General features: G+C 38.7%; 1 protein-coding gene across 2 annotated transcripts in view; it reads left to right on the top strand.

Moving 5' to 3' along the window:
- Neb (nebulin) overlaps positions 1 to 26,521 on the top strand; it is a 212,847-nt gene that overhangs the window by 173,233 nt on the left and 13,093 nt on the right. Inside the window, exons 117-137 of one of the 2 annotated variants that reach the window (XM_042683487.1) lie at positions 1,058 to 1,162; positions 1,593 to 1,697; positions 2,311 to 2,415; positions 2,506 to 2,616; positions 3,498 to 3,608; positions 4,163 to 4,264; positions 4,364 to 4,468; positions 4,837 to 4,947; positions 5,490 to 5,594; positions 6,941 to 7,045; positions 9,591 to 9,695; positions 12,194 to 12,304; positions 12,704 to 12,814; positions 13,351 to 13,464; positions 14,011 to 14,115; positions 18,505 to 18,609; positions 19,232 to 19,336; positions 20,032 to 20,124; positions 21,293 to 21,385; positions 22,688 to 22,780; positions 26,123 to 26,215. In XM_042683487.1, the coding sequence (XP_042539421.1) occupies positions 1,058 to 1,162; positions 1,593 to 1,697; positions 2,311 to 2,415; positions 2,506 to 2,616; positions 3,498 to 3,608; positions 4,163 to 4,264; positions 4,364 to 4,468; positions 4,837 to 4,947; positions 5,490 to 5,594; positions 6,941 to 7,045; positions 9,591 to 9,695; positions 12,194 to 12,304; positions 12,704 to 12,814; positions 13,351 to 13,464; positions 14,011 to 14,115; positions 18,505 to 18,609; positions 19,232 to 19,336; positions 20,032 to 20,124; positions 21,293 to 21,385; positions 22,688 to 22,780; positions 26,123 to 26,215 (2,193 nt within the window). Of the gene's footprint in view, positions 1 to 1,057; positions 1,163 to 1,592; positions 1,698 to 2,310; positions 2,416 to 2,505; positions 2,617 to 3,497; positions 3,609 to 4,162; positions 4,265 to 4,363; positions 4,469 to 4,836; positions 4,948 to 5,489; positions 5,595 to 6,940; positions 7,046 to 9,590; positions 9,696 to 12,193; positions 12,305 to 12,703; positions 12,815 to 13,350; positions 13,465 to 14,010; positions 14,116 to 18,504; positions 18,610 to 19,231; positions 19,337 to 20,031; positions 20,125 to 21,292; positions 21,386 to 22,687; positions 22,781 to 23,207; positions 23,301 to 26,122; positions 26,216 to 26,521 lie in introns of both variants that reach the window. The other variant, XM_042683485.1, reaches the window with a different exon arrangement.

Here is a 26,521-nt window from a genome sequence, read left to right as displayed (position 1 = left end):
AACCATAGTAATCCAACTAATGTCCATCTTGCCAGGAACATGCTTTTTTCAGAGCAAGCAAACTCGGACATCTATAGAAGCTAGCAGTAGGCTTGTTTGCAGTAACCTTTCAGCAGGTTGATGGATAGGGAAGCATGGAAGAAGAGATAAGGGATAGAGCGAATGTAGTGCACTTTACATGGTAGAGCCCAGGTTGTGTTTGTGTGGGTATTATCTATGATGAAATGTTTTTGATGTTTATTGCAACAAATCACTTTAATGTTTCCCATGTTGGAACAAAAATTCATTTTTCCCAGTAAAATGGGAGGGGGGAATTCTCATTAAATAATTTGGTTAAAAAGCATGGTTAATGATAGTGTGTAAATATACCGCAATAAAAATAAGAGCTAGGGAAAAATGAGAGGTGCCTGATAGGGTGACCTCTCTCAGACACTCAGATTACATGCATTCCTGTGCCTCCAATTTGCAGTCCTAGGCAGCCAGTTCTCTAGAACTTAGTAAAATCTGGACAGTGGACAAACACCACAGAAGCTGGCAGCCTGCCTGGAGTCCAGCCCCTACTTAACCCTTCAAGGCAGTTCCTTAGCTGACTGTTTCATTCAGCTGTTATGAAGAGTTAATTGTATAAGGTTTATCATTTTTTAATTTTGCAATTTATGAAGCACATGGAAAAGGCTTGGTATGATATAAATACCTATAGTCCTGAATTTGGTTAGAAATTTAAAAGTACTAGACTCTGATGAAACTGGCCTGGCAGTTAAGAGAGTGTGCAGAATTATTTAACCTAAGGGCTTTTTAAAGTTTCAGCCCCTACTGAGGACCAAAAGGTATCAACAGATGACATCTGAACAGTTGACTAGCTGTAAAAATTGTACAGGAATTTTAATGGGGGTGGCCTCTCTGTTATACTGAGAACCGTGTTTTGTGACATGTTAAGTGTCAGGTACCAAGTTTGATGTCCAGTCTCTGATTTAAAAAAAAAAAAGGCAGTGTTTCTGTACTTTGTGTTTATGAATTCAATCTTCTGAGTGAAGTGGTTTCCATTGTATTAAAACAGCTGGACTACAAGAAGCAGTATGAAGCCAACAAGGCCTACTGGAAATGGACCCCTGACCGACCTGACTTCATCCAGGCTGCCAAGTCATCCCTGCAGCAAAGCGATGTAAGACAAGAGACCCACCCAATGGTCCTCCATAACCCCCGTGGTGGTGGTAGAAACATGAGCTTGTGTGAGATCCACAAGGAGGAGGGTAAAAGGCAAACTCAAAACCTAAGCTTGGCCGTTAAGGTCAATCTCCTCCTGGTGGGCTAAACACTGGGGCCCAGAGTCCTGACTGAGACAGGAGAGAACCTGGACAAAGGCAGGCTAGGAGAGCCTGAGCCTGGCTCCTGGATGGAAAGGAGGAACCCCACAGGTAGTGACAGTGAAGGTACAAGAAGCCCCTCCTCCCTTACTCTGGGAACATAGTAGACTCCTCAAGAGAGCTCTTGGTTGGTTTAAGGCTTAATGAAATGCCCAGCTTCCTCCTGTGCCAGTAACCCACCCACCCCATCCCTCACCCGCCTCTTCCTCTGCCTTTCTTCCATCACAGTTTGAATATAAGTTGGATCGCGAGTTTCTCAAGGGCTGCAAGCTATCTGTCACGGATGATAAAGACATGGTTCTGGCCCTCAGGAATTCTTTAATAGAAAGTGATGTAAGTATCCATCCCTTCCTCGATACCTAACCTGACTCCATCTTCTGTGGCACAGGCCCCAGGGATACATGGGAAAGGACAGAGCTGCTCTGTAGGTGCTGACAATGGCCCTGCCCTGAGTGGATACCAGAGATGCTTAGCTGAGCGGCTGCTATGCAAAGGCTGTTAGCCCCAAGTGACAGTTCTTGGTTTATACCATGCCACCAGACAGTCCACACAGCACAAATGAGGATTCGGAAGGCCTGGCCTCATCACTTTTTTTCTGTGGGACCATACTCTTCCCACACTGCAGTTTTCCCATCTATGGAGGAGGAAAGAGGAATCTCAGCTGATGGAGAGTCCGTACTTGAGAATGATGAGAATTAAAGTCTTTCTGTACTAAGAAAGACCTATCATGAGACTTTGTTATAAAAATCTTGCCTTGAAAGCGATAAGGGAAAAGACTGTTTAAGTATTTTCCAGAATATCCAAGCATCAAATCTTCTTGTTGAGTTCAGTGTTGCCAGTTCATTAATGATACTTTGCTCCCAACTACATTTTGGGGGTTTGGGATTTGAGTAAAGATGTATAGGATGCCCAGAGAAGCTAAAGTAATGCTTCCTTCACCCCACAGCTGAAATACAAAGAGAAACACATCAAGGAAAGAGGAACTTGCCATGCTGTGCCTGATACTCCTCAGATCCTCCTGGCAAAGACTGTCAGCGGTCTGGTGTCCGAGGTAACGTTCCAGCACCCTATATGTTACGCTTCTGTCTTGGGCTGCAGCCCCAGGCAGACGGCTTAACAAGCTCTCTATGGATTCCCCCAGAACAAATACAAGGACTATGTCAAGAAGCACCTGGCCCAGGGCTCATACACAACACTGCCGGAGACCCGGGACACAGTTCATGTCAAGGCAGTGACCAAGCATGTCAGTGACGTAAGTGCCCAGCCCAGAGCTCTTAGTGGCAGTGTGCCACTTTACCATATACCTGGTGGGAGAATGTGCACTGCCTTTCGCTTGCAAATGCTCTCATTTATATAGCATCCCTCTACCCATTAATACATGCATGTAAACCCTACACTCTAGTCTAAAGATCTGATATTGCCTTTATAATTATGGCCAATGTGGGTCTTATTATAGAACATTAACAATGTAAGATATAATAATGTTAAAAATGGGAGAGAACAGGGAAGATTAGGAATGGCCTCTTCGGGGCTGGGAAGGTGGCTCAGTGGCAGAGTGCATGCCTTGCATGCCAGAGGCCCTGGGTTCAATTCCTCAGCACCACATAAGCAAAAAGAAAAAAGCCAGAAGTGGTGCTGTGGCTCAAGTGGTAGAGCGCTAGCCTTGAGCTGAAGAGCTGAGGGACAGCGCCCAGGCCCAGAGTTCAGGCCCCATGACCAGACCCCCCCCCCAAAAAAAAGAATGGCCTCTTCACCACTGAACTGCTAAGCAATTCGAGAGGTCAAAGTACCTGTGTGCCTCAGCAATTTCTGACCACTGTATCCTTACTCAAAATACTAAAGTCATTGTACTGTTACATTTTATGAGTCTCATATGGTTTTATATATTTTAAGATAAAGGAATTATGAATACAAAAGTTCAAATTCCTTATACTCAGGTCTCCAAAGAATGCTGGATGTTTCTAGCATTGTGTTCCCAGACAGAAATAACAAAAACCTAGAACATGGGCCCCAAGTGTTAAGTCTCAGATGGATGCCAAACTGGATTTTCTGGAAGGTCTTCTGAGTGCTTCAAGTAAACTAGCTTTATTCCCAGCTGCTTTTGCTCACATGAATAATTCTGGCTCTGTTTAGACAAATTATAAAAAGAAGTTTGTCAAGGAGAAAGGGAAGTCCAACTACTCCATCATGCAGGAGCCTCCAGAGGTGAAACATGCCATGGAAGTGGCCAAGAAGCAGAGTGACGTATGTTTCCCCTCCCGACATTCTCAGGGGCCCACCAGGGAAGCAGGTCCCAGATTGGTCCCAATGCCCTATCTAGTGGTGGTCACCATAATTTCTATATTTACTAATTACAAAATCATGGTAGTAGGCTCAATGTCTCTGTGCCTCTGATCATATAAAAAAATATTTATTGAAAGGAACTTCAGGAAATAGAACTACAAGAGGGGTTTGGGATTTTGTTTGTTTTTTGGTTTCTTTTTGTCTTACCTGTTCATTTATGTCCTTAAGAGGGTCAGGGGGGCACAGAAATGGAGGGGCAAAGAGTGAACAAATACAATAGTGATACTTACTAGACTGTATATTGAAAATGAACTACACAACGTGGGTGGGGATTGGAGGGGAAAACAGGGGAAAAGCAAGGGAAGGGGTGACAAAAAGAAATGTACTCTTTACCTTGTGAAATGGTAATGTATATCACTTTTCATAATAATAAAAAATATTAGGATAAAAATGACAGTGAAAAATGTTAAGACAGAGTATCTTGAGTGAGTAAGCATTTTCTTCCTCAAATAAAGGTCGCTTACAAAAAAGATGCCAAAGAGAGTCTGCATTACACCACAGTGGCTGATAGGCCAGACATCAAGAAAGCCACACAGGCAGCCAAGCAAGCCAGTGAGGTAAGGGTAGAGTTAAATATTCCTGATCCCCAACAGACACTGTCAACAGGGTATTTTCCTTCAAGGTATCATTGCCCATTGTGGTTTTTCTGGATCCAGGTGGAGTACAGAGCTAAGCACCGCAAGGAAGCCAGCCATGGACTAAGCATGCTTGGTCGCCCAGACATTGAGATGGCCAAGAAGGCAGCCAGGCTAAGCAGCCAGGTAACACACGCAGATGGCCAAGTGGTGATGCTAATATACCTTACAGAGAAGTGATTCCCAGCATGAATGTGCAGTATTAACAACCAAAGGGACCTGAGGTCTTTACTTACACTGCAGAGCTTTGCAAAGTACAGAGGGCTTTGTCTTGTCCAGACTGTCCTCACGCTCTACTTTATGGACAGTCATCTAGGAGTCTGTGTTTAACTGTCCTAGTCTGGAGGATAAATTTTATGAGCTCTCTATGTATAACACATGCATCTTCTTTGATATGTATATTTCCATTATTCTTTATTTATATATTCATTTTTCTTCAGTTCTCAAGTTAGTTGATGTTCAGGATTGATTCAGATGCTTGCATTTACTGTTAGGTTAAATACCGAGAAAATTTCGACAAAGAGAAGGGCAAGACACCAAAATACAATCCGAAAGACAGCCAGCTCTACAAAACAATGAAAGATGCTAATAATCTTGCAAGTGAGGTATGTTTTTAAATTCTGGCAAAGATAGCCATACTACTCTATTTTAGCTATGTATAGTTGTATAATTCAGTAGTGTTGAATAAGTTAATCATTGCTCAGATATCCCTATACTATTTCCTAAACTTTTTTCATCACCACAAAGAAAACCTGTCAGTTCCGACTTGCTCTCAACTCCTGATAACCTCTACTTTCTGTCTCTTTGGGCCTACTTACTTTACAGATTTCATTTCATTACAATAACAGTAGTTGCCTTTTTCTATCTGGCTTATTCTAGAATTTTCAAGGTTCATTCATATTGTAGCATGTATTGAATTTATTTAAATTTATGGCTGAATGTATAATTTTGGCCACCTGTACATGGAAGCTTGGGGGGTTTTTTTCCCACCTTAGGCTATTGTGAATGGGATGTGATTTGTTTGGTGTTCTTTATATATATGTAACTATTACATTTATACAATCATGGATTCCTTACTGTGATTTCAATTAGAGCTATTTTCTAGTTATATGATTTTTCTTTTGTTGTTTTCCTCTTGAACATATAGGTTAAATATAAGGCCGACCTGAAGAAACTTCACAAACCTGTGACTGACATGAAGGAATCTCTGATAATGCATCACGTCCTGAACACAAGCCAACTGGCCAGTTCTGTAAGCTGGGTCATTTGTTCCAGAGACAGCCTGTCTCTTCCACTTGCAACCCAATTCCTTCTCTGAGCTCATGTACTCTCCTGCACTGCTACTCATTACTTGATTTATTACAAAGTTGCTTCTATTTGAGGGCATGACACCGAATTGCAACATTGATCTTTTACATCTCCATCAATAATAATACCTCTCAGAATGTAAAAATGCTTCTACTTAGACAGGGGTATAGTTCAGTGGTACAGAAACTGTTTAGCATGTTCAAGGCCCTGGATTTGATGCCAGCACACACATACAAAGAAAGTTGTTTTGTTTTGCCAGTCCTGGGGATTGCACTCTGGGCCTGGGTTTCATCTCTGAGTTTCTTTTGCTCAAGGTGAGCACTTGAGCTGCAGCACCAGTTCTATCTTTTTCTGAGTAGTTAATAGGAGATAAGAGTCTCACAGACTTTCCTGCCTGGGCTGACTTGAACTGCAATCCTCAGATCTTAGCCTCCTGAAGTAGTTAGGATTACAGGTGTGAGCCACCTGCACCCAGCTAAAAAGACATTATTACTTTTAGAATATTTTGGCTTTTTTTTCTAACTGGTGCTCTACCACTTGAGCCATACCTCCACTTCTGCCTTTTTGTTGGTTAATTGGAGATGAATCTCTCAGGTTTGTCTATGCATGCTGGTTTCAAACCTTAAGCGCAGATCTGTTGTCTAGGTAGCGAGGATTATAGCTATGATCCTCTGGACCCCAGTCATTTCTTATTTCTAAAACCTTAAGACTACTTGACATAGTTATCTTCCACTTTTAGAGTTTTAATTGTTTTATTTATTAGCATGAATTGGTTTTACAAAGGGGTTTTATTATTATATTTCTGTACATGTAGACAATGTAACCTGATCAAATAGAAGAGTCATAGAAGAGGTCTTCATGACTCTCCCTCTTTAAACAATTTAAATAGATTTCACTGTTCTATTTTTTATTTTAATTTTATTGTCAAAGTGGTGTTCAGAGGGATTACAGTTACATAAGTAAGGTAGTAAATACATTTCTTGTCAAACTTGTTACCTCCTCCCTCATACTGTTCTATTTTCATACAGGCTTATAATCACTGTTAGCCTTTAACTACACCTAACTTTGAAAAAGCCATGCAAACAGTGTTCACGTCTAGTATTAATGGACAATACTGAACTTGGATCTTCATCTTTTAAGATTTTCCTTGCAACATCATATCTCCACACAAGTTGGTGCTTGCTTATCTCAGTTTGCTCTTAACCATGATGCTGTCAAAGTGCTCAAGGAGGAAAAATTTGGAATATCAAGCATTTTCACCTGTTGCCTCTTCTGCCCTCTTTCCCTCAGTACCAGTACAAGAAGAACTATGAGAAGAGTAAAGGCCATTACCATACCACACCTGATAATCTGGAGCAGCTTCACCTAAAAGAGGCCACAGAATTACAGAGCATAGTAAGTTCATCAAGATTGGCTTTCCCAGAACCCCACATCTATTTATCTACAATGTCAAAAACATACCATGGATTTTGTATTAAGAATGATGCTTTGCTGGGCACCAGTGGCTCATGCCTGTCATCCTCGCTACTTAGGAGGCTGAAATCTGAGGATCATAGTTCAAAGTCAGCCCAGACAGAAAAGCCCATGAAATGCTTATTTCCAGTTAATCACAAAAAACATCAGAAGTAGAGTTGTGGCTGAAGTGGTAGAGTGCTAGCCATGAGCACAAAATGCTCAGGGGAGTAACATTCAGGTCCTGAGTTCAAGCTCAAGGACTAGCACAGAGAGAGAGAGGCAGGGAGGGAGGAAGGGAGGGAAAGGGAGAGGGAGGGGGGAGAGAATATGATACTTTAAAGGCTATTGTTTGAGATAAGTACAAAGGTAGAGGGACTCCAAATTCCCTAACTCTTGAAAACTGTTAGGTACAAGCATTTATAATAGTGGGGAAATATACCTGCTATGTGCTCTGCAGGTTACTAGCAGGGCTAGAAGCATTAAGACTGTCCCAAAGAACACAACAACCCTGATATACCCCTCTGATCTGGGCCAGATTAGGAAACAGAAATGAATGATAGATGGTGGGGAGACGTTGGAAAACAGAACTAACACTACCAGGTTTGCCACTGAAGAAGTTCCTAGGTATATAAGAAATTACTGAACTTGTAAAATGACTGGTGATTGTTGTCAACATTATTTAGATCTCTTTTTGACATTAGCTAGAGAGCTAAATTACTAGAAAGTTCCTGTGGGAAGCAACCTATGCCCCCAGGCCTCCATTTTAAGGTCTTCTTAGAATCAAAAGAGCTGAATAGATGGGATATCATCATGAGCCTTTCTGTCTTTCCAGTTTCTCCACTATATAATATGAATGCTCAATTACATGGTGTAAGGATCAGAGAATTTTATTTATATAATAGCCTTAGGAGTCTTTTTTGAGAATGTCAGGTTGATTAGAAATTCAGTTGACCTATAAACTAGTTTTCCTATCTACGTAAATTTATATTGGCTACATTAAATAGCCATTGATGATCCTGAGAGTTGTTTACTTATGAAACTACGTGTATTATTACAACAAGACTCACTCCAGATCCCTAATAAAAACTCCCGTTCAAGAAAAATTGGATGGGGTTGAGAAGATGGCTCAGTGGTAGAGCGCTTGCCTTGCATGCTCGAGGCCCTGGGTTTGATTCCTCAGCACCACATAAGCAAAAAGAAAAAAGTCGGAAGTGGTGCTGTGGCTCAAGTGGTAAAGCGCTAGCCTTGAGCTGAAGAGCTGAGGGACAGCGCCTAGGGCCAGAGTTCAGGCCCCTTGTCCGGACCAAAAAAAAAAAAAAAAGAAAAAGAAAAAGAAAAATTGGAGCTGGGTGCTAGTGGCTCATGCCTGTAATCCTAGCCAACTAGGGGGCTGAAATCTGAGGATCAAAGCCAGCTCAGGCATAAAAGATCCATGAGACTCTTATCTCCAGTTAACCACTAGAAAACTGGAAGTGGAGCTGTGGCTCAAGTTGTAGAACACTGCCTTGCACAAAAAAGCTCAGAGACAGCACCCAGGCCCTGAATTCAAACCCCATAAACACAAAAAGAGAAAATAAAAATCGGAGATTTTCTTTTTTTAAATCAGAGATACTGGCTAATGTTGAAACCAGATTTTTAAACCTCGTAGAATTTTAGGAGTTCCATAACAGGTCTTGCCACTTATTCCTATATAGAAAATAAAGAGACATGGTGAAAAGTTAAGGAGGAAGGTTTATTACATAGCACAGGCATGCCATGGGTGATAACACTTTAGTGTATCTTCAGACATCTTCAGGGACAAGACAGAACTGGGGGCAGGGTATGAAAGGTAGTCATGGGTAGCTTCCCAATCACAGGCTAGGCCTGCTTGACTGTTATGTCAGTCCTTGTTTTGGAAAGATTCCAGGATAAACAAGACATCATTGCCTGGTGGATGGTCTGTCCTAAAGAAACTCTATCACTGGTATTTTTACCCATCTTTTGCCATAAGGATGTTGTCCATCAGCCTTCCTGGAACCCAAGGTGATTGCAGTGTGACGGCAGAGCGAATGAGCTTAAAGCAAACACACACATAAAATGGAGGCAGTGACACCGAGCTTTTCTCTTGCTTTTAGTTAACATGGAGCCCCAGCAAAAGCACCTTTTAAACACTCCTCCAATGCTATTTATTGTTAAAATGTCCACAACCAGACTTTAGCCAATCTTAGGTATGAGTATTTAACAGCAGCATTTACGTCAGCTAGTTGCCAGTGATTGTTTGGGTTCCTTGGATCTAAATATTATGACTTTTAAACAGCAATTGTCCTCCCCACAGGCAACGACAAAAAAAAAAAGTGCTGAATCTGAAACACAACAGGAAAACTGTTGAGTGGCAATGAAAAGGGCCTAATTAGACAAAACTTACCAATCAAAACATCTTGACTTTAAATCGGTCTCGGTCTAGGAGATGTTCAGCAAGATTTCTAACAAGACTTTCCATCAATAGGTAAAATACAAAGAAAAATATGAAAAAGAACGAGGAAAGCCTATGTTGGACTTTGAGACTCCAACATACATTACTGCCAAAGAGTCTCAGCAGATGCAGAGTGGGGTAAGTTCTCCCAAAACACCCCAGACAGTAAACTCATGAACACTACCTCTGCCACAAACATATCCAGCCTCCTGTTGTCCAAAGTGGCAGAACTTTTGAACATGTGATCATGAAGATCTTTCTCATTGCAGAAATTCTACAGTTCATCTACATATTTAAAAAAATTCTAAGTAGTAGATATTTTCCACATTTCTATAACCATTTTCATAAAATTAGAACCAAGCAAACTATTCCTAACACTGGGAGGGTGGGGGAATAGCCTGAATTGAATTTTTCTCTGATAAATTAAAAAGTTCCCTCCATAGACAGATGCATCCCTGGCTTTGGAACGCTGTCCACTATAATACACACCTCAGGTCAAACAAAAAGGGACCAGGGGAATCAAAACTTTGGTAAAACAAAAGTCAAAGTATCCCATTTCCTGTTCTAGAATTGTAAGTGGATGCATTTTTTTAAAATCACTTTTAATTTAAGCATGAGGAGAGAAGTAAATCTTAGAAAATCTGTTTCATTCGCCGGGCACCAGTGGCTCATATGAATAATCCTAACTACTCAGAAGGTTAAGATCTGAGGATCCAGTTCAAAGCCAGCCCAAGAAGGAAAGTAATGTGAAAGCTTTATCTCCAAATACTACTCTGAAAATGCTGGAAGTGGTGCCATGGCTCAAGTGGTAGAGTGCTAGCCTTGAGCAAAAGAAGCTCAGGGACAGAGCCCAGGCCCAGGACCAGCAAAAAAAAAAAAAAAAACGGAAGGAAGGAAGAAAGGAAGGAAGGAAGGAAGGAAGAAAGGAGGGAGAGAAAAAAGAAAAAGGAAAAAAAGAGAAAGAAAAAAGGAAAGAAAGAAGAAAGAAAGAAAGAAAAGAAAGAAAGAAAGAAACAAAGAAAGAAAGAAAGAATTTGAATTTCATGGGGAAACAGATTATTAGAAATATGTTTGCCACTCTTCCATGGGAATATCATTTAGTTACAAAGATAAATGCTTTGCTTGTTCCTTTTTTTAAATAAAAGTTTGAGTTTTCTGATACCAAATACCAAATAAAGCCATGATTTGGTGGCTTATGCCTGTAATCCTAGCTACTCAGGAGACTAAGATTGGAAGATGGTAGTTGGAAGCCAGCCCAGGCAGAAGAGTCCAAGACTTTTATCTCTAATTAACCAGCAAAAAGCTGGACATGGAGCTGTGTCTCAAGTAGTAAAGTGCTAGCCTACAGCAAGAAAAAACTAAAGGATAGGCCCAGATCCTGAGTTCAAGCACCGGTACTTACAGACACACACACACACACACACACACACACACACCCCAAAAACACACACACACACACACACACCCCAAACACACACACACACACACACACACACACACACACCCCAAAAGCTTACAATAATTTCAAACAACTAGTAAGTCCAAGTAAAGGCTACATGGGAGTTCCTTCTACTATTCTTTCAATTTTTCTATAAATTTAAAATTCAGTTGGGACTTTTGAAAGCACACCAAAAATGTACTTTTAATATATATTCCAAGCTTCCTTGACATAGTAGAGAAGAGGATCTGGGAGGTAGAGTGTCCCTTTCTAACAAAACCTCAAGATTCTTCTACGTATTCTTGTCCATCTAACTTATTCAGTGGTTTAAAAAATAGGCACAAAATGGATGTTGGTAACTTAGAGCATCATAGTAACTATTCAGAAGGCTACAATCCTGAGGATCATGATGTGAAGCCAGCATGGACAGAAAGTCTGTGAGACTCAATTTCTCATTAACCCACAAAAAGCCTGTATTCAGGTGTAGCTCAAATGGTGCTTCCAACTATGAACAAGCAAACAAAGCAAGCTCAAGGGCCTAAGTTTCAAATTCTAGTAGTACCAAAAAATTGAAAAGAGGTCCAAGCTACTTATTGCTTAAGACTACACCCTAGAACTTACAAAGGCATGACCATGTGCCAGGTATTGTAATGCCAAAGCCAAACAGTACTGCCTGTAAGCAGTAGGCACTCCATAAATGTTTTCTAGAAATGAAAAGATAAAAAAGAATCATACCCAGCCAGGTTGACAGCCTCAAGAGGAAGGATAGTTCTAGGACACTGTATAGCCCTGTTTCACGAGCTTTACAAATAGGCATGCTTACAAAAATTACCAACTTGCCTTTAGTGACCTGAAGTTCTGCTTCCTGTTACCCCGACCCAAATCACTTCTAGTTTTAAAACAAAATCTTTTATCCATTTTTCTACTCTTGTGGGGAACAGCCCCAGTCACAACCTTAGAGAGATGATGGAGGTTTGGAGTATCGATCTTTCTCAACCTCTGAGTTTCCATGGAGCCATTTTGCTTTAAATGAAACCGTTCTAGAACAATCAGATGACATGTTTCAAATGTGTGACCCTCAGTAAAACTGTGTTTAGGAGGCCATACGCGGTAAAAGAAATGTAATTTTTTTTCTTCCTAGGATTGAGAGATAAACTGTAACAGATTCTTTTTTGTCTTTCCTCCCTACTCATATTAGAAAGAATATAGGAAAGATTATGAAGAATCCATTAAAGGCAGAAATCTGACTGGCCTGGAGGTCACGCCAGCTTTATTACATGTCAAATACGCAACCAAAATAGCAAGCGAGGTAGTGGCCGCTTGGTCTTTTCTTCTCCTCTTGATCCAAATAATGACACTAATGACACTTAACAGTGTGTTCCTGCTGCCGTTTCCACCACCTCCTCTTCACATGTTTGGTTCTTCCACCTAATCTATCACTCCTCTTAATTCTTCTAATTGTTGAATAGATTACCTCTAATAAAAATGTGCTTATTTTAGCATTCCATTCACTTCTAGTCTTTTATTTAATACTTAATATTAACTGGTCAAGCCTATACCCTGCCTTTATTCATCTTTACTTACTCAACCATTAGCTGTTAAAAATTGGAAGGGTTGTTTTGTTTTGGGGGGGAGTTTTCTAACTCTTCACCTAAGAAAACAACCCAGACTCTCTTGTCAGTGCTGTTGCTTTTACTTTGTGGTATAGAAAGAGTACAGGAAAGATCTAGAGGAAAGCATCCGTGGGAGGGGTCTCACTGAAATGGAAGATACTCCTGACATGCTACGAGCAAAGAACGCCACTCAGATCCTAAATGAGGTGAGACCATAGCCAAATGCATGAACATAGTTATTAGGGTTTCATCTTCCCACCCAAGTCACAGGAAGAGAGAGAAATAGAGGCTTTTTGAATTCCAAGTTGGATATGCACCATAATTATTAGCCATTTAATAAAATGTCCGTGTCCCATAGTGGTTATCGCAACCAATTATTTACCTGTATGAATTAGCCTAGACAGATTTGGTATGTGGATTTAAATTAAAACATCATATGATACTGGAGTGGTATGACATTAATCCTAATGTGTACCAAGCCAGATCTGATTTCAGTTTTAACTTTGCAAGTAGAGAATTAAAAAGGCATTCAAAAGGAAGATTTACATTGGTTCACACTGACAAAGCAGAATGATGTTCCCACAATGACCCCTAAACATATCACTCCATCTTTTACATGGACTGGTGAAAGTACCATGATACTTGAGGTGATATGTTATTTGAATTTGTATCCACTCTGTTGCAGGTACCATCTACTAGTAGAAGTTGAGTGACTTTTTTTTTTTAAATAATTCTTCTATAGAAAGAATATAAGCGAGACCTGGAGCTCGAAGTCAAAGGAAGAGGTCTGAATGCCATGGCCAATGAAACTCCAGATTTTATGCGAGCCAGGAATGCTACTGACATTGCCAGTCAGGTCAGTTTTTCTATTCCATGTCAATCTTTCAAAAATGTAGTTGTGATTAGAAAGTCATAATGGACATTGTCGTCTTGTTTATAAGTGGTAGCCAAATGCACATAGTGGCATTCTTGAACATCTTCCTGTTTCTTGGTCAATCTTCTTGTTTACACAAAGAATTCTTCAATTAGTATATTTGGGAAATTCTTTCTTTCTCTGCTTTCAAGACCTACATTTAACACATCTTTTACAAATCCAGTATTAAGTGGTATGCGGGTCTTATATCTTACCTCTTATTCTGCCAGCCTTTTGTAAAAAAAAAAATCCATGTTTTACTATCAATAATGTCCTTAACATTACTAAAGCCTACATTGAACTAGACAGTAAGTCTGAACGATTAAGACCATCTTTTGGACTCTCATTCTTTAATATAAAGCTATAAACATAATAGGAAGAAATGTCTGTTAAATGTTCAATGAATGAGTCCATCTTGCAAAAAAGCACTATTGATTACCTGTTTTAATCAAACCAAGCACTTACCCAACTGCCGGTCTCCTTCTACAGATTAAATATAAGCAATCAGCAGAAATGGAAAAAGCCAATTTTACTTCTGTGGTTGACACTCCAGAGATCATTCATGCCCAACAAGTCAAGAACCTTTCAAGCCAGGTAAGAACATTGATCAGACTGTCTTTTCATATGCCCCAATCAAACTTAACAAAAGTATTTCTGTTCATACTTAAAGAGACTTTTTTTAAGGAGACTTTTTAAAAGTCACAATTTCTCCCATTTGAACAGAAAAGCTTTACCTCTGATATAGGATTACAGCAGAGTTTTCTATTAAGATTTAATATATTAACAAAGGGCTAGGGATGGATGACAGTGGTAAGGTACAAGGCCTTGGTTTGGTCTTAGGTACTAGAGGAAAAACATCTGAAAAATTATAAAGGATGTGGGTGGGAGCAAGAGGGAGAAACTGGGAGAGAAGGGATGACATTGTCCAAAAAGAAATTCATTACCTGACTTATGAAACTGTAACCCCGCTGTACATCACCTTTATAATAATATATTGTTATATGTTATCCATAGTTATTATATATAATTATGAAGAGTCTTGAAAATATTGAAAACTTCTTACATGGAATAATTCATAATTAATACATCAATATTGTAACATGTAAAATATCTTACTATGCGTATGTGGGAGAGCCAGGGAGGCCAGCACACTTTGGGTTGCTAGAGCCCCAGAATGGCTTGGGAGGGATTAGTCACGTGACTCTTTTGGGGCTCTCTCTGGCTGGTGCTTCAAAACCTAAGATCTGGCCAGGTTATTTCCTGCTCAATAACTAAAGTGCAGTGTATACCTTATAACTTCTGAACTTCTTACTTGGGAATTAAGACAAATAATGCAAGCTCACTCACAAATTCAGGGTATGATATTGTTTTTAATGCCAAGGAAATTCAGGACCTTTCTTCCTCAAATACTTTGTTTCATGTTCCATGTGCAAATAGATTGGTCAGAGACCAAAATTATCTCTGTAAAACTAGAGTTGCAAACCAGGTGAGCAGCTTTTATTTAATCTTAAAAATTAAAAATAAAAACCAAGAGAACTGCTTATTTTCATTTCCCAGGAAAATGAGGGATCTTTTTTCATATATGCTTGGGTAAATAAGAAAAGTTAGTCAGGAGACTTCTCCTGAACAAAGCATCTGTTTCTGAACTGCCTGTTCTCCCAGAAACTTATATTTTAATTGCGTCCCAATTAGGTTTTTTTTAAAAACTAGGACATTTCTTTTATGGCTAGAGAAGCTGAGCATTTCTTCATGTGTCTATTGGCCATTCTTATTTCCTCTTCAGAGAAGTCTCTTAGTCTTTAGCCCACTTATTAATCAGGCAGTTGTTTGAGGATTTGTTGTTGGGGGATTTAATTCTTTTGAGTTCTAAGTATAGTTTAGATATGAGACCCTTGTCCATTGTATGGCTAGTCAAGATCTTCTCCCAGTCTGTGGGCTTTCTATTGCTCTTGCTCGCTATGTCCTTTGCCATGTAGAAGCTCCACAGTTTAATGCAATCCCATTTGTCCAACCTTTCTTTGATTTGTTGTGTTTCTGGATCTCTATTAAGAAATGTTCAGCCTGTGCCAACGAAACCTAGGGTTTCTCCCATTCCTTCCTGTAATGTTTTCAGGGTGTCTGCTTTTATTTTGAGGTCTCTGATCCATTTGGAGTTGATTCTGGTGCAGGGTGATCTATAGGGATCTAGCTTTAGTTTTCTACAGGTGTTTAACCAATTTTGCCAGCACCATTTACTGAAAGGCTGTCTTTCTTCCATTCTACTTTTTAGCTCCCTTGTCACAGATTAGGTGGCTATAGGTTTGTGGGTTCATTTCTGGGTCTTCAGTCCTATTCCATTAGTTCTCAGGGCTGTTCTCGTGCCAGTACCAGGCAGCTTTGATTACTATTGTTTTGTAGTAGAGTTTGAAATTTGGTATTGATATTCCTCCAACACTGTTCTTTCTACTAAAGATTGTTTTTGCTATTCGGGGTCTTTTATTGTTCCATATGAATTTTTGGATTGCTTCTTCTATTTCATTGAAGAATGATGTTGGGATATTTATAGGTATGGTATTGAATTTGTATATAGCCTTTGGCAGTATTGCCATTTTCACGATGTTAATTCTCCCTGTCCAGGAGCATGGGAGGTTTTTCCACTTCCTTAGTTCTGCTTTAATTGCCTTTTTCAGGTTTTAAAAGTCTTCATCATAGAGGTCCTTCACCTCTTTAGTTAACTCCTAGGTATTTTATTTTTTTGTGGGGCTATTACAAAAGGGGTTGCTTTCCTAATTTCAGCTTTGCTCTTATCATTATTGGCATACAGGAAAGCCATTGATTTCTGAGGGTTAATTTTATACCCTGCTACTTTACCAAAGTTTCTGATCAGCTCAAGACAACATTGAGATTCCACCTTAGTCCAGTTACAATGGCTATAATCAAGAAACCTAGTAACAACAGATGCTGAAGGGGATGTGGCCAAAAGGGAACCCTACTGCATTGTTGGTGAGGGTAAAATTGTTCAACCACTTTGAAAAGTAGTATGGAGGTTCCTCAAAAGACTACACATAGAGCTCCCTATGACCCAGCAATCCCACTTTAGGGCATTTACCCAAATGATCACAAGCAAGGTCATACCAAAGCTACGAGCACAACCATGTTTATCGCAGTATTATTCACCATAGCTAAGATATGGAACCAACCCAGATGCCCCTCAGTAGATGAATGGATCAAGAAAATGTGGTACATTTATACAATGGAATTCTATGCCTCTATCAGAAAGAATGACATTGCCCCATTTGTTAAGAAATGGAAAGACAACTTGGAAAAAATTATATTAAGTGAAGTAAGCCAGGCTCAAAGAAACATAGACCCCATGGTTTCCCTTGTTTGCAATGACTAGTACATGTCTAGGACAAGCAGAGAAGGTCAAAGGCTTTGTACATGTGACCATATAAAATGATGTTAAGCAAGTGGTTTTTTTCTTTCTTGATACTGTTTTTAATGTACTTAATGTACTTAATCACTATGTGATTCTTTTGTTTCTTTTGTATGTTGTTTCCCCATGATATAACCCCTGTTTTCACTGTATTTGATTCTGGTGTTCTGCATCTTGTATATACATTTTTGTAATTTGGGGAGAGGAAGGGATATAGCAGAATGCATAAATGGGGATGCAGGTTGACCCACTGTGACAATGAGATGTACAGGACACTATGTTGGAAATGAACTTTACAATGTGGGGGGGAGGGAATGGGGAGGGATGGGGAGGGAGGAGTTGGGAAGGTGGGAAGGAAAGGGATAGTAGTGGAAAAAACAAAGGAGGAAGTAACAATCCTCAATAGGAAATGTACTCTACCGTACTCATGTAATGTAACTCCTCTGTACAGTATTTTTACAATAAAAAATACATTAAAAAAACTAGGACAAACTCTCATTGGCTGAAACTGTATCACTTTCAGTGTTTAGCCTGGTGTCCATGGCTCATGACTGTAATCCTAGTCATTCAAGAGACTGAGATCTGAGAATCACAGTTGTAAGCAAGGCTGGGCAGGAAAGTCTATGAGACTCTTATCTCCAATTAACCACTAAAAGGCCAAAAGTAGAGCTGTGGCTCAAGCAGTAGAGTACAAGCCTTAAGCAAAAAAAACAAAGAGATGGTACCCAGGCCCTGAGTTCAAGAACACTACACACACACAAAAATGTATAAATATAATTCATATAACTCAACTTAGACATAAACAGCTTATTTTACCCCATTATAAAAAAAAGTGACTAGTCTCTTTCCTCCTCACTCCTATTTACACAAACTTCCTTGAAAAGTAGGAGAAAGCCAAACTAGAGACAAAAGCAAAAGGACACAGTAACAAACAATAAAAGGAAAATATGGCTGAGGTCCAGTAAGTGTTCTGCAGAGAATAACTAAAGTCTAGGGATGGCATTGGCTGTGTATATGTCCAGGAAAAGAGCAGCCCATTTGTACATTTCTTGCTTGTCAAAGACTATTGTGATTTGGGAAAGCCAAAGAAACTGCTGGTTCAGACCAATGTCTTGCTCAGTGTGTTAGCCACAGTAGAGGCAGCCTCCTGTCCGGTCAGGCAGGTTTCCACAGCTCCAGAGCCATGATCTGGAAACAAATTCTGTGTCTGTTCAATCGGATAGCCAGGAGCCCTGAACTCACCTGTTTAAAGTTCAGTGAAAATCTCCATGCCACCAGTTAGACTGGTTTTCAGGAGGCCAAGACTGCTAACCTTTCTACTTCTATCCTCTTGTCTGGCTCCTGGCAGTGATGGGTAAGGCAACGGCAGACTTCTCCATCTCCCCTTCAGTTCTCCTGGAAAGAACAGACATGGCCCTAAGAGGGCTGTACTTTATAATTCTCTGACATTCTTAGATGTTCAAGATGTAGAAAACCTTTCTCTAGCTGAGCTGAAAGGACTATTTTAGGTTATTGGCCCCTATCCCTTTGGTGGCCACCCTCCTTAATTTCTTGGGATCTATTTTCAGAAAAAATACAAGGAAGATGCTGAGAAGTCCATGTCATATTATGAGACTGTTTTGGACACTCCAGAGATGCAGAGAGTCCGGGAGAACCAAAAGAATTTCAGCCTTGTAAGTTTTTAGTGCTAAGTTATTAGCTCTAAGGCAAAACCCTTAGAGTGGGTCAGGCAGGCTAACAGGAAGTATCTCTGGACACATACACTGGGGCATTCTTCCATCTTTTTGGGTGCTGTTGAGTGGCTCTTTGCAACTCCACCCTTGCCTTGAGGAATGTGTACTTGGTTCTTTTCTGGGATCACTTTATATTTCCATCCCAAGCCCTAGTGTGAAGTCCATCTGTTCCTTGGTGGGTGGCTTCCTGTCATGAACTCTTATGCTTCCATTACTTAAAGTAGGTAAAATGATGCTTTAAAAGACCAGTGTTACACATTTCAAAGTTTTTAAATTTAGTTTCTGTGGCTGAGGCTATATGTAGCACAGGGGCAGAGCGTGTGCTTGGCATGTGGGAAGACACTGGATTCAGTCTCCAGCAATTCTCCCCACCACTTCCAGCAACTAGCTTCCCCACAAAATCCTAAATGAAGAATCTGGCCATCAGACTGAGATCAGTGTGGCATCAACTTTTTTCCTTAGTGAAGGATTTTAGCTGCCTTTACGCAATATAGAACGATTAAAATATATAAACAGTGTTGAAATTGTAACAAGACATGTATTTATTACTCTTTCTTCATAGCTCCAATACCAGTGTGACCTTAAAAACAGTAAAGGAAAAATTACAGTTGTTCAAGACACGCCAGAAATACTGCGTGTTAAAGAAAATCAAAAGAATTTCAGCTCGGTATATTATTTATTTTCAATGTAATGCTAACCTAATAATTTCATTCTCCTCTTTTTAAAAAGTACTCTGGCCTAACATTGGCACAGACCTTTAACATCTAACCTCCCCAGTTAATACTAGTGGCTACTTGTTCAAATTCCCCTTCTTTGTTCCAAAATCATCACTCCAGAGACCATTCAAAATAATAACAAGTCTTCTAACAAAATAACTTTTCTTCCTTTCTCAGTTTTTTAATCCTAGAACAATAATATATGTTGTCTTGTTCCAAGAAGGTGGATTTCTTTTTGGCAGTGTGGTTTCTTTTATTTTCCCTACCCCAAGTAACTGAATGACTTTGCATTTTTAATGGTTTTTTTGTGGTTGTTAATCAACATCCTGTTTTTTTTTTCTCATCCAGTATTAATATGCTATGATAATCTTAAATCTCATCAACATCCTCTTTTTCTCATCCTGTATTAATATAGTATGATAATCGTAAGTGAAATCTCAAGATATGGAAAGTGATTGGTGGAGTAATAGATGGTTTGATGGAGAAGAAGTCAGATGATACTTGGGCTTTTGCCTGAGAACACTATCTAGTATCCTTTGTTTTCACAGAAGCCATTGTGTTCTCGGGGAATGTGTCCTAATCTTTCCCCAGGAATTGCTGGGGTTCTCTTCCTTCTCTGTAACACTGTTCTGATTCAATTGTCCAGGTTTTATATAAGGAGGATGTCTCACCAGGAACAGCAATTGGAAAGACACCGGAGATGATGAGAGTAAAACAAACACAGGACCACATCAGTGCGGTAAGGCACTATGACTCACTTTGTATATCTCTGCCACCATGTGGTAATTATTTGCAATGACCTCTGAGTTACACCCACAAGGTTTGTCACAAACCAGCTTACATTCTAAAAGAGGCACCTGCTAACTGTCACACCATAATTTATGTACCAGTAATTACACTCATCTCATGCTTATAGTTCTGTGGCAGTTTTCAGTTCTGTCAGCTATGGAAATCAGGCTTTTGAGAAATTGGAATGTTAGTCAAAGGATCAGTCTTCCTAGAGAGACGTGAATATATCTATCCTAATCAAACAAATACTTGTATAGAGTAGTCCTCTCTTATCCACAATTTTACTTTCTATGTTTTCATTTAGCACCCAACCTTGATCCAAAAATATTAAAAGGAAAAAATCTATTATTACATATGTTTTAAATTGTGCTCCATTCTGTGTACAGTGAATGAAATCTCATGAAATTTTATGGCTTCCCACTCTGTGGCAGTGGGGACATGAATTATTCCTTCTCCAACATCTTCATACTGTCTAGGTCACCTGTGCTCACTAGTTGTCCCAATACCACATCACTGTCTCAGTTCTGTGCTTGCTTGCTTGCTTGCTTGCTTGCTTGCTTTTTCTTTTACTTTTTGTTGCAAGATCAGGACTTGAACCTGGTACACTTTGCTTATTGGTTGGCACTCAACTGAGCCATTCCTCCAACTCCAGTTCTGTAGTGTTTGTAGTATGTTTTGGGGTTTTCTGTGTAGTCCAAGCTGGTAAGGTAGGCTGGTTGGAACTCATAATCCTCTTCCTCAGCTTTTCACATGCTCGAAAAACAGACATTGCCTCAGTTGTCCTTATTTTATTTTAAAATGGCCCCAAAATGCAAGACAGTGACGTTAGCAGGTCAGTTATGCCAAAGAGAAGCTAAACATGGTGTTTCCATTAAGTGAATGTTCTCCATTTAGAGGAGGTTGCTAAGATGTGTAGTAGAATGAATCTCCTGTCCATGTAGTAGTAAAAGGGGAGAAAAAAAACTGAGCTTCTTGTGGTGTCATACTTCAAACTTCAAAGATATAGCCACAGTATGTGGTTAAGTATAATCCCCCACCAAAGTTAGGCCTACTAATCAAATACATGTTGTAAAAAACAACTACTCACCATGTAATAATACATTTCTCTTTTTATTTAGGTGAAGTATAAAGAAGCAATTGGACAAGGAACTCCAATCCCTGACCTGCCTGAAGTAAAACGTGTCAAGGAGACCCAGAAGCACATTAGCTCGGTAGTGGCCTTTACCCTCAGCATGTGTTTGTATGATTAGCCCCCTCTCAACTGCTACCCAGTTTCATTCATCCTTTCTTCCATGGGACTCTTATTCTTTTGGGGAAGCTACAAACCTACCTAGGTATTGAAGGGAATACTATCTATTGCAAAAGTAGATAGGAAACCCACCCAAATCATATTAAGATCTCATTCCCTCTTCACTCTCAATTTATACTCTGGAGTCTTTTGAAGTTTGTTGTCCACTAATACGTGGGAAATAGCACATAGCTACTATGATACTTAGCATTGCAACTTCTTCTGTTTTGTTCTGTTGTTCATGATCTGTCCTGATGCCTTGCTGAGTTAAAAGGAAGAAAATAACTCTGTTACCAAGATGAGAGATTTTTAATGATTCCTAAATGTTTCCTGACAAAACAAAAAAGTCACATTTAGCTTGTCACTGAGTCTAGGATGCAAACCTATTTCTGATGCAAACCTGTAGGTTATTGTGTTGTTCACCACCCCTATGCAGTAGTACCCCATAGAATCCATTCATTTAGGCTGAAAGTCTAACAGTAAGAGGGAAGAAAGGAAGCAAGAAGCCAATAAAGTAAAGGTTCTCTACTTTCTCTCCACACACACACACACACACACACACACACACACACACACATCTATCTATATCCATATATATATAAAGATATATATATCTTTATATATATAAAGATGTATATACATATGTATATGTATTATATATGCTAATATTCAATTAGTATAGAATAGAGTATCACATGTCTAAGAAATTATAAAACAAGCAAGCCATTTCTCGAGTACATTCTTGAGTACTTAGTGTATGCACTAAGTAAGTACTGGTTATAGAAAATACAATTTGTGGGGCTGGGAAGGTGGCTCAATGGTAGAGTGCTTGCTTTGCATGCATGAGGCCCTGGGTTCCATTCCTCAGCACCACATAAGCAGAAAAAAATCAGAAGTGGCGCTGTGGCTCAAGTGGTAGAGCGCTAGCCTTGAGCTGAAGAGCTGAGGGACAGCGCCCAGGCCCAGAGTTCAGGCCCCACGACTAACCAAAAAAAAAAAAAAAAAAAAAGAAAGAAAATACAATTTGTACTTAGTTTCCAAGTTGGTAAAATTACTATTTTGAAGAGAACAAATGTGGAATTTCTTTCCTTTAGTTTTTGAGTATCATATTTGAAAGCTACACTTAACTGTTGTTGTGAGACTCACCATATGGCCCAGATAGCTATGTAATCTAAAGGATTTATGGTTATTTTGCCTTCTGGGATATTCTAATTATTTTCTACAGGTTATGTACAAGGAAAATTTGGGAACAGGCATTCCAACCACTGTTACTCCAGAGATTGAGAGAGTCAAACGCAATCAAGAGAACTTTAGCTCGGTATTTATAAATATATCAAATAAACTATTCCCCGTCTTTAAAAAACTACCAGAATAATCTATCATCCTGTTTAAAAAGTAACCTCTTAACAACAAATTCTGTGTGTCTGTGTGTATCATAATCTGACCCAAACCACCTGAATTAATACAGAATGACCCACTCTTCCAACTAGTTTGAGTGCTTAGGTCTGAAATACTCAAGTAGTATTAACACAATATTCTTCAGTATACTCATCTATAACTCCATTATGCTGTCCATTACACTTTCCACTCAAGAATTAGCACTTAGAGTTCATCCTTAAAAATCCCCAAATCCAAATTCTTACTAAATATTACTTACTAAAAACATTTTTCACCCAACCCTCTCCTTTCCTCAAGTTTCTATGCTCGTTTTGAATGTCTTTTGGGTACTTTCTTGTATCTCACAGGTTTTATACAAAGAAAACTTGGGGAAAGGAACCCCTACAATTATCACTCCAGAGATTGAGAGAGTCAAACGCAATCAAGAGAACTTTAGCTCGGTATTTCTTAGAAGTGAAAAACAATTTTTAAAGTCATTTAATTCTTATTCAAATAATATCTTAACATGTAAAATTACTAAATTCAAATAATGAATGAGATCAAGTATTTCTAAGTTTTCAACTCAAATCTAATTTAGAATTTACTTTTAGTGTTGGTGTGAAATTTTAATTATATTTTTCTAAAATATAGATATTTTATCACTTTCCTTAACTCATAAAACTATTTCCTTCCTCCACTTCTTCTGTAATAAGAGGTGTCTTTAACTGGTGTGACACAAATCAAAAGTAAAATTTCTAACACCTATTTCGAAAGAACAGTGCTAATCAGAATTTCGGTTGTATTTATTGTGGATGTTTGCTATATTTTTTGTCTTTACAGCTATCCTTAAAAGATTACAGTGCTTAAACATTTTCATTCAAAGACAAAACAGTAACTCAGAAATAGATATACTTTTCTGAGCTACTTTTGTACATCATGCTAGATATAAGTGATCTTTCCTTTGTACTATATTCAGGATCGTTGAAAATTAAGCTAATATTTAGCTTTCAGTACCTTAAATTCAGCTCCCCAAGTCTCAACCTTTTTTTTCTAATGTAGTGTTACCAACAACTGCTCATAGATATTAATTTAGCTTACATACTATTTGATTAGACCTAACAGTTGCATCTGAGACATGGCATTTATAAATCAAGACACTGTGTATCCCTTGATGCCGCAGACATTGTAATATGTAAATTTAGTACAAATTGCACTCTTTTGAAAAGTTCTATTTTATATCATTGTAAAAACAAATATGTTTAGACACTTTTTTAGGATCAAGTATATGTAAAAGATTTGTCTAGACTAATTTGATTGTTGGTTTTATGCACACAGATATTGTACAAAGAGAACTTGAGCAAGGGGACCCCCTTGCCAGTCACTCCTGAGATGGAGCGAGTCAAACGCAATCAAGAAAACTTTAGCTCGGTATTTGGGAGAAAGTTCCTTTAACTACATATTAATTTCTATAAAACAAAACTTCCCTTTTTAATAATTTAACAAATGCTTTAAAAACAAAGCAAAAAAACCCTCACCAACTCAATCCTGTTTTCTGGATCTTTTACTTACCATTTGAATCTAATGCTTCATGCTTTCTATAATTGTCCCTAATAGTCCCTTAAATGTTTCACTGGTTCCTTTATTTCACTCTTACGTCACTGCTGGCACTTTTTTGAAGCTAACTGATTTCCAAACACAACCCAAACACTTAAGCTTTTACTTAGTTGGAACTCTTACCTGATGTCTCTGGGTTAGTGTACAAGGAACCAGAAGCCACATGTAGGAATGATGCCTCTTGCTTTGGAACAATAGTGACCTTGACATAGATCCTATCTGAATAAATAATACCTAGAAAGAAAATTGCCCAGTACTGGAACCAAAAGCATTTTACCATTTCATGAATAGAAATCTAGGCCTTCTGATTTGTTTTAAGGAGAGGACTTTTTTGAGGCAGGAGCTCACTAGCCCAAGCTGCACTCATATTGACAAACTAGCCTCCTGCTTTTACTTTCCAATGCTGGGCTTATAGTATACACCATTGTGCATAGTTTTGATTTCTTAAAATATACAGAGTAGCGGAGACTCTATCTCCAATAAACTACCAAAAAGCTGGAAGTGGGGCTGTAGCTCAAGTAGTATAGCATTAATTTTGAGTAAAAAGAAGCTCAGGGACATCGCCCATGATATGAGATCAAGTCCCAGAACTGGCACAAAAAAAGGTATAGATAGATAGATAGATAGATAGATAGATAGATAGATAGATAGATAGATAGATAGATAGATAGATAGACAGGCAGACAGACAGGTAGATAGATATAGATCACACTATGCATTTATACTTAATCATATTTTCTCTTTTCTTAATTGCTGTTCCAAATAGTCCATGATACTTTTACATAAGGTTCATAGGCCCATTTATGCTAGTGATAGAGACTCAAATGTCTTTAGGAAAATTTAACTCGATCTGTTTTAATTTTGTTTGACTGTTTTTTTAGAAGTTTGATTCTTTGACATAATTAAATTAGTAACTTTTTTGTTTTATTTTTAATTACTATTTACTAACAACTCATGACCTTTCAATTTTGTTAAATTTTCAATGTGCTTTAGTATATCTTTTGAAGTATTTAATTTTCTGGTTTCTCCCCTGCAGTTTTACTATCATTATTCCTTCCTTAAAGGCTTGCATCAATTTTCACAACTATGTTTTAGTTATTTCTTGTTTGAATTCCATTTGAAACTAGTAATCCTGGAATTTGTTTTTAAAGTAACCATTCGTGTTAATTTTATAAGGTTGCATTAATGAAGCTGTCCATTGGTGCCAAACTTTGTGGATAATACCACATATTAAAACACCAACTTGCAGACTAGCTGTATAGCCTAAACAGAGACCAATTTTGCCAAAGTGTGCAGATTCGGGCTGTAGTTTTAAATGTTAGACTCTAAGGCAAACATTCTATGTAAGAAAAGTATTTATTGACTTAATTTTAAAAGACTCTATTGTGCACTGAATGGAAAATGTAAGACATGTAAGTTTTCTATTCTTATGAGAATATTTTACCCACTTTTATAAAGTGACTTGTATTCTCGTCTGTTTCCTGACACAGGAAATAAACATGTCTTTGTTTATGGGTAAAGAATTAAGCCTCAGTGTGCACTCACCCTAGCCTGCTGCACAGAGCAGTGAATTTATCTTTCCTGTTTCATGTGTGCTGTCTCATCACAGTCTCCCTATGTATTTTCTGTTGTGTTTTTTTTTTTCTGGATGCTTTCTTGTGTCATACAGGTGTTATATAAAGAGAACCTCGGCAAAGGGATTCCAATCCCCATCACTCCAGAGATGGAGAGAGTCAAACACAATCAAGAAAACTTTAGTTCGGTATTTAAAAGAAATCCCCTTCACTATTTTTTAAATGGCTAGATTTTTTAAAAATCTAATCAACTTATCCCAATAAAAACTTTGACCACCTTGTTCCCAAATTAATACCGCCATTTCCTACAAAGCAGTCGTCATACTTTGGCTAAACCTTAATCTGATGGTTGATTTAATATTTAAAATATGTTCAGTAATCTATTCCTACTTTGAAAGACATAACATTCTCAGTGTGTAAGCATCAATGTTTATCTTACCATGGCAAGTTTGATCTGAACAGGAGCTTTAAAGAGATCTGGGAAGATCTCTTGG

This window comes from Dipodomys spectabilis, unplaced genomic scaffold, assembly GCF_019054845.1.
Source record: "Dipodomys spectabilis isolate Male_0828 unplaced genomic scaffold, ASM1905484v1 ptg000081l, whole genome shotgun sequence".
NCBI lineage: Eukaryota > Metazoa > Chordata > Mammalia > Rodentia > Heteromyidae > Dipodomys > Dipodomys spectabilis.
Note: the sequence above shows the minus strand (reverse complement) of the source record. Positions and strands in the feature narration are given on the sequence as shown.